Here is an 8,685-nt window from a genome sequence, read left to right on the forward strand (position 1 = left end):
ATATTTAGCAAAGCTATTTTCTGTCCTATTCTCGAAGAATGGTCGACGTCGGAAATCCGGAACAGAGCGAAAGAGTAACGAGCGAACTATCAGTTTGGAATACCAAAACTGGAACTGACTTCATTTTTACACATAGCTATTTATATAACACAGATTCAGACAGGTTGAGACCTGGAAAATGATACAAAAACAAAGGTGATGAGTAGTGACATGACAGTGAGACAAACAACAATCAACACATTCTGACACAGACAAACAGTCTCAGAGGACAATGAGTAATAAGATGGAGATATAAACCAATAAAGAAATACGAAATATGTATAACAATTATCAGTGATATTTAGTGTTGTTAAATATATACATTATTACGATGTACTAAAGCAAAACTCATATTCACTCAATCATGATAACGATAATATATTTAGCCTAATATTCATTGAAACATTCATTCAAATGATTTGATCACATTGTATTTACAAATACATAGATGAAACGCATTTAAATAGCACTTAAACAAAATGCCTTAACTACGATAATTTTTTTCTGTCTAATATCCATAAAAACACTTATTGTCATTGGACTCGCGAGCATATAAGATGAAATACATTCAAGTGGCACTAATAAAAGTAAATAAGCAGAAATACGTCGTGATAGATGGCAGATCCGACATATATAAACCTATCGCCTAGACGGTACTTTCGAGAAGTCGAATCATAGCTTTGATTTTAACATTATCGCGTTCGTCTAACTTCTTTCTGGCGAGCAGCGCATCTTCGATACGCTCCAGCGTTCCCGGAGCTTTACGGTTCGAAAACCTCCCCTTCGTATCGCGTAGTAGATTCAACCAACGCATTTCGGTGACGATGTCGTTCAGTTGCTGCTTCGTGACAGCGATGAATTTCGTAGAGACGATCGCCTTTCGAATGGAAGAAACGATATCGCACAATCGGGATTGCGAATCGGGACGCGATAATGGGGGGATCGTAAGCGAAGCTAGCTCGTCGCCGTACTTCTTCAGCATACCGAGTGCCGCCAGTTGGACGGAGTTTAGCTTATTGCCTCGTATGTTGTCGATCTCTAAGTCTAGTCGCAGCCTGTCGATTTTACTGAGGGGGTCGGCGTGCAGCTTCCGATAGCATGCAACGAATTCTTCTTTCATTGCTTTCGCTTCTTCTTCGGTTGGACGCATAGATTTCTTTTCGCGGTCGTGGTATTCCCGGCAGCTTTGTAGCAATCGGGCGTATCGTCCGTTCTGGTGAAACGTTACGCGACAAATCGGACATTCAGGGAAGGACAGCTTTCCATCGTTGGCTCGAGACTCGATGCTCGAGTCCAATCGATTGACCTCGACGACATGACCGCACTCGACGATCTGGACGAACCGTGAATCTGCTGAAAACTCGCCGTTCATTTTGACCAGAGTTTCCTTGTCGCACACAGCACACAATTCCGGACAGATTTCGCCGCAAAGTCCGATGCAAGGATGATCGCAATTGGCGATGCGTTTGGAGCATGGCTTGTCACATGGGATACGGTCGCACTGCTCCCAGCACAGCCGTGTACATTTAGAATGCTCGCAGCCCAAACTGCACGCTTTCGTGCATTTCGTACACGGCTCCGAACAAGGTTGACTACAGTATCCATGTGAACACCTTGTTGTACAAGGATATATCGAACACTCCACGCTGTTTTTGAAAGCACACTCTATTCTAACTCGATGCGAGCAGAACATCTTCTGAACTATCTTCTCCTTGCAACCCTGGTGTATTCTCCCATACAAACAGCCCGAGCCGCAGATTCCTTGGCAGTTGTGACCGCACTCGAGGATTTGCGAACATTTCTGCTCGCAAACGATGTTGCCAGCGTCTTTCCAACAGGGTTCCTTTTGCGTATGGCCACATTCCAGTTTCCTCGTAACTGGTATCCTGTATTTCTGCTTGTACGTTGCCGCATCTTTACATAGTACACGCTTAATAGAATGGTCACAGGGTAACATCAGCTTGACACGTTCTTCGCACGGCCCACACGGTTCCCCGCATTGCTTTGTACATATGTGGCCGCATGGCATTGGAATGTCACACTTTGAATTACAAGTAATCGCTTTGCCCCTCATGTGACAACTTGCCATTTGGACGTGTCTGCACGCAAGCCTATGTTCAACTTGCGTCATACAATCGCCGCACGATATCTTACAAGGTTTCGTGCACGCATGGCCGCACGGCAGCTTCCTCGAACAGGCTTTGTCGCAAACGATTGGTTCTGTGTTCCGTGAACAGGGTATTAACTTGATGTGCTGACACGGGAGCCACTTAGGTACAGGCTCAGAACACCAACAAGGTTCGTTGCATCGTTTTTGACACTTTGTCTCGTGCTCGCACTTGTTCGTTCTGGTGCACATCTCGATACACATCAATTCGGTTAGTTTCTGGTTGCAAGCTACGTTTTGGCGACTATGGCCACATGGCAACTTTTTCGCTACCAATGTCGGACACGGAGGGCATTTTTCCCAACACAGAAGTGGACATTTGTGTCCTTCGGAACAAATCACTTTTGTACAAGGCTTCTTGCACTTGAACAGTGAGTGCTGAATATCATCGAGGTGACATGTTCTCGAACAGGTGTGTCCACACGTTAGTCGCGTGGTACATGGCAATGTGCAGCAACCTTGTGGGAACCGGTCAAAGTCGGACGGTTTGTTTATCAAAGAATGTTCATTATGAGGGTGATTTTGACAGAATATTTCCAACGACGGACCGCATGCTTCTTCCCTCTTGAGATCGGTGCATATCTTTTCCCACAGTGGACTGCGTTTTGAAAGATGTTTCAAATTTCCGATGACGTACAAGCCCAGCTTCGCTCTGGATAGCGCGACGCAAACTCTGTTCTCTATAGCCAGGAAGCCGATACGGTCCGACGGCTCGGAGCGCACCAACGACAGCACGATGATGTCATTTTCTTCCCCTTGGAAATTATCGACCAAAGTCAAACGCATGCCACCGAATTCCTTCTTCGGCATCTTCTTTTTCAGCTGGAACATCTGTCCAGAATACGGTGTAAGCACAGTTATTTGCTCTTTTTCGTAGCCTTGTTTTAGCAGGTAACCGCACAGTTTGGCCACGTATTCCGCTTCGAATAGGTTATAGTGACTTTTAATTTCAGTCTCGGTACCTTCCGGCTCGTTGTGCGTAACGAAGAACATATCCTTACCCATTCCTTTGACGTGATCGTACATCGTCACTGATCGGTCGTTCTTCAGTTCCGGGTAGATGTGTTTCATGAGCGTGGCGATTAGCGGTCTCATTCTGTGCTGATACTGTAGACACTTGTATTCGACTTGATTATCGATCATTCTCTCGAAAAACGAAATGTCCAAATTGTAGTTTTTTGACAATTCGTAAACGGTCGTCGACGGCTTCAGTTGTTTGTGGTCGCCGATCAGTACTAAATGCTCGCAGTTTTTAGTGAGAGACGTTATGATGTGCGACTCGAGCACCTCGGCGGCTTCCTCGACGATGGTAACGATCGGATGGATATCGCGCAGCAGCAGCTGAAGTCTTGCAGCCGCTGTCGTCGTCATTCCGATGATCTTCACGCCTCGTAAGATGCTCACGTCGATCTGGTCTTGGATTTCTCGATAGAGTTTGCATTTCTCTTCGTACAGAGCTTGTTTCTCGGCAATACCTCGTAGATGATTCTTCACGTTCAAATTTACCCAATAACGGTAAAGACGCCACCTATCGTCGATACTGAGTTCCCAGACATTACGTACTCGCATCACCTCGTCCGCGCTCATCAGGTCCTTCGATCTCAGCTGTTCTTTGACGAACTTCTTTGTCGCCTTTTTACTTCTGGTCACTGTCTGCCACCCGTCAGTCGCCGCCGGCTCTTTACTTCGACGCGCGATGTCTCCGGTCGTCGCTAGGATATTAGACATCGTCGGTTTCGAGTTCTTTCGAACATGCGCGAAATCGTCCTCTCCGTCGAAATCGTTGTCGAGCATGCGTTGCTGTTCGGCGATTATTGCTTCGTCATCGAAATCGAGTCCTTCGTCATCCTCGCTCGAATCTGCATCTTCCATACATAGCCACTGAACCAGTCTGTCGTCGGTGTCTAGTTCCGCACTCATATTTGCATTCATCGCCGCTCCCAGCGATTCTGCTGACATGACGTTTCGTTTCATTCGCAGCGCGTACGTCGTTCTCAGCGCTTCCGTATCGCCAACCGTTCGTTGCAGTTCTTTAATCACACACTCCTTTACTAGGTAATTGTACAGATACCATCTTTGTTCCAAGTTTAGCAACCATACATCTTGTATGCGGTCCACTTCGAGACGACTATTCATCATCACGTCGTTTGTTTTCAGGAGTCGTAATCTCTGTCGAATGAAATCCTGTTTGGAAGGTTCCATTTCACCGAACACCAACCATTGTATGCCGGGATGTTGTTCTTTCTTAACGTTTCGGTCAATTTCGCAAAGCCATTTGATCAGCATATCGTCATTGAGCTGGGCATTTAACGTCGGGTTCATGAAAGGTCTTAATATTTCAACGGAGACTATTCCTCCGTCTAAATTTGCAATTTTTGCGCTGAGGGCTTTTATTTCATCTTCCATTGCGCCAATATCCCGGCGGGCTGCCGTGACCCCGTTGAACATATCTCGCGGAAGCTTTTTATCTTTGCGTAATTTAGCTTTGATATTCTTCAGCAAAAACGGCTGCATGGCTTCGTTGGCGCTGCGACCGCCGATTCGTACGATCGAGTCAGACTTGTCCAGTAGAAATTTAGTTATTTCCTTTAGAAACTGATCGAGTGCGTGGTTCGTGTAGCACACTAACAAAATAGGTTGGGAATTCTCGTTCCATCGTTGCCAATTATCAATCAGAATCCGCACGAGTGCCAGACCTACATAGGTTTTTCCTGTGCCCGGAGGACCTTGTATGATTGCCAAGCGTTTACTCAAAGCGAGCATGAGAGCAGCCCGTTGCGAATCGTCCATTCGAAGCGCCTCCGATGACAACCACGTTTCTTGTCTTAGCGGCCTCATAGTTTGGCGTCGGTTTCCGCCGACGATACTCGAGAGGTCGTAATTGGTTTCTCTAGTGAGGTATGTCGGCGCTTCGACTTTCGGCTGACAGTGGACGATGTGTTCCGCGAAAGGCATGTTTCGCTCGGTGAACCATTGAAGTCCGCGCAGGACGTGTCGACTCGCTTCGAAATAAGCGGTCGTCTCGACCATCACGTACGTATAGTCGACCACGTCTTGTACGTCCTCGTCGAACTTTTCGAAACGCACCCGGATATCGCCGTCGCTCCGAAGTTTCTTCAAATCCCGACCGACCACCGTACAGAACAGTACGCGTTCGAAGTTGTCCCTCGAAAGGCAGAGTAACGAACCGTAAATCAACCGCTTGCTCGACTCCCAGCGCACTCCTTTTAACTTCTCGACGTTGAAGCGAAGTGTATGTTCTAACCCGGATAAGGTGCACGTCGGTGGCATTACGATGCGTACGTCCGAATAGACTCGGATGTTCTGCAGTTTCCCGGTGCGAATCGGTTTCTTGTATTCTTCTATTCCTTCGCGTAAAGGACGGATGAAATCCTCGCGAAGCAGCCGGAAATTGACGTCCAAGTAATGGTCGACGTCGACGAAACGACCCTTGGCGATGTTACGCCGTAGGAACGGTTCCGCGTCGAAGGCAAGATCCCGCGGCTGGGGAAATAACGAAATCGCGCGGTAGTCATCCGGGGGCGTTTCGAGGTCGTTGTTCGGCACCGAGTGCCATCTACGCATGGCGCCACCGGTAGACGGTGTTGGCAAATTGTTTCTGACAATCTCGTGGACGTGTTTCTGAAGTTCGTGAAGTTTTTCGATCATTCGCGGTGAAGGCGGATGTCGCTCACTTTTGACGACCGTATCGATGACACCTACGACCAGGAAGACGTCCTTGTGCGAGACACTGGGAATACGCGTCAACAATACGCCACAAATATCCATCATGACGTTAATTGACTTCTGACCTGCATCACCAGTGGCCTTCATTTTCGCCAGATAGCCGACCACCGCTTTCGACAAGAACTCCGAGTCGACCATCATCGTCAGACATTCCAACGAACAGTGTCCGGTCGATTGACCGGGACAAGCCTTCATCCATACCTCTAAAACTAAGATAACTAAATCTGGTTTTTTATCGAAATTACCCTTCAGCAGATTCATCACTGGTTGCTTGTTACCGACCAGATACAGAGCCACGTCGGCGGCGTTTTCGTTCGCCTTCAGTTCGCTCAGTTTACGCCATCCTATTTGATAAGGAGGTCTCGTACCAGCTGCGCCTGAAACGCTGAATCGGGAAACGATGCATTAGACAATACGAAGACATGCTTTAGGTAGATACCGTTTTGAGTAATACCTGAATCAATATCTACGTCAATTTCTATACACCTTGAATGGTACGATGGGTTGTATGAGAGAAATGCTTGGATAAATATCATCTGATAATATTCCATTAGAAATTTAAAATGTGATGCAGTGTTTATAAAAAACGCGCAATATTAGAACTTAATAACGAAAATCTATTACATTTCCTTTCGGATTGATTACTTCTATATGTTATGAAGGGGGGTTTTTACTATAGTTCAATAGTCAAACGTTTTGGAGTTAGATAATTGTTGTCATCATAGTTTTGAGATTTTATTGTTTATTTTGGCAGTCTGTCACAGTTTGGATCTCGTCTTGACACTTCTCAGATCTCCACTAGTATTTACTATAAATAACTAATAAACACCTAGTCGGGGTGGGTTTTGAGAACAGAAGGAGGTTTTAGAACAGATGAAGTTAGAGTACATGTTACAGCCGATAGGGGCCGACCTGCGAGTCGTGAGCTCCGGATATAGATCATAGCATAAAGGCCGACCCGCGAATCGAGAGCTTAAGACAGGGATATAGAAAATGGATATTCACATCGCATCGCATGGGAAGATTGTAGTTACTTTGTCCTCGTCTGGATTATCAAAGAGACGTTCGACACGGGATCTCGCTTCCGAGAGAAAGGCCAGCTTTTAGTCTCTTCATGATATTCGCACGGTATCGACGAGTCGACCATCACGAAATCACAACTTTCCGCCGGTCGTGGGATTGACGAGAATACAGTTTTCGTCGATTCGTTACATATACATTTTCAGAGATTCCCAAAGAAAAACTGTTAGTTCTAATACCATGTGATTACGTCCCCTATATATATATATCATGCACACGATACTATAGGTAACGTCATTCTAAGAACACTGCTTTAGGAGAGGCTAATACGGTGATAATCTATAACTCTGAGATAACACGCTATGCATTAATAAAAAAAGAACACAATTTCGGGGCAATTGAAGAATGTGTACCTGTTAGATGAACCACCTCTGTTAGATGTGCCTCCTCTGGTAGATGAACCTCCTCTGTTAGATGGACCTCCTCTGGTAGATGGACCTCCTCTGGTAGATGAGCCTCTTGCCACGGTTTGGCGGCTGCATTGACTGCTTTTCTGACCCGGATTTCTGGTGAACATCGTTGCAATCGGTCTACGTTTGTTTGTTACAATCGCCAATATTGTAATATAACGAGAAATTCTAAAACACATGATGATTCGAATAGAAAAAAACACAATGTCTCGACCAGAATATCGTGAATGATTGAGTCTGAACGATCTAATATGTACCTTTCATCGACGCTATTATTACAGTTTTCATCAGTAAGACGTTTATTTCGATATATACAACCGGGTGTCTCCCAAAATGTGTTACCAAAGCTTTAAGATTACTAATAAACTATAATCTTAATTATTTTTGGGGGTTAGGTTGGTAGATTTGGATGTTTACTCGAGGATGAAAATGTTGAAATGCAGTAGCGTGTTTTTGAATGGCCATGAAAATGGAGATGAATCAAAAACTATCCGTATTGTTCAATTGTGTTCGTTTATTGTTAAACGACCATGAGACATTTGAAATCACAAAATCACCGGATTATCACTTCTTCTGATATCTTCCTTGTGGTAAATTGGAAAAACCAAGAAGGTATTCGAAACACCACCAGCAGGAATCGAGGACTTTAGTAGTGTAAAGTAACAGGCTTTGAGAAATACTGGATCTGATGTGTCAAAATTCTGTGAGAGAAATTAGGCGTCGAACTCGACTGTGCATTGTCAAAAATGCATGGTTATGATATTGAACAATTCCGGAGCTGCTTAATTAGTAAAGCGGACCAACAGTTTTATTAACAGAAACCTTCAATTTCATTATTGTCTCAAATCATGTCCATTTTATCGAAAAAGTACACAATGCAATAATCCCCTTTTCGACTTTAAGGGGCTATTCAAAACACGCTAGTGCCCAGCCATGCCTAACTTATCATATCGTTGCATATTCCATCCATGAGGAGACATCCAGGTCTAACTACCTTACCCGCTGGAGGATTTCTTTCAATTATAGTTGAAGATGAAAGCTAACGCGGTAACACATTTTTGAGACAACCAGTTCAATTAACGAGCGAAATCCCACAATAAATTCAGCCAAAACGAGAAACTTGAATAACCAGTAGAATTGTACTGTACCTGTACCTGTACTTAAGTTTTTTCGACGATGAGCGAATGCCGTCTTTAGGCTCCTCAAGGCTTCAAAAGACTGAGACTGTAGTTTCGTTTTACA

At 45.0% G+C, this 8,685-nt stretch overlaps 1 protein-coding gene across 3 annotated transcripts; it reads right to left on the minus strand.

Annotated features, from left to right (window-relative positions):
• Positions 1-119: 119 nt before the first annotated feature.
• Positions 120-8,685, minus strand: LOC141912500 (NFX1-type zinc finger-containing protein 1-like). 3 transcript variants are annotated; one of them, XM_074803736.1, is made up of 3 exons: positions 8,598-8,685; positions 7,387-7,611; positions 120-6,338 (listed from the first exon to the last, which is right to left on the minus strand). In XM_074803736.1, exons 2-3 carry the CDS (start codon positions 7,548-7,550, stop codon positions 686-688), a joined length of 5,817 nt encoding a protein of 1,938 aa, XP_074659837.1. In that variant the 5' UTR covers positions 7,551-7,611; positions 8,598-8,685; the 3' UTR covers positions 120-685. The 3 variants fall into 3 exon arrangements, with proteins under 3 accessions (XP_074659837.1, XP_074659836.1, XP_074659838.1); XM_074803735.1 differs by having other exon boundaries at positions 8,592-8,679; XM_074803737.1 differs by lacking the exon at positions 8,598-8,685 and adding an exon at positions 7,701-8,539.

Source organism: Tubulanus polymorphus, chromosome 11, assembly GCF_964204645.1.
Source record: "Tubulanus polymorphus chromosome 11, tnTubPoly1.2, whole genome shotgun sequence".
Classification (NCBI taxonomy): Eukaryota; Metazoa; Nemertea; class Palaeonemertea; order Tubulaniformes; family Tubulanidae; genus Tubulanus; species Tubulanus polymorphus.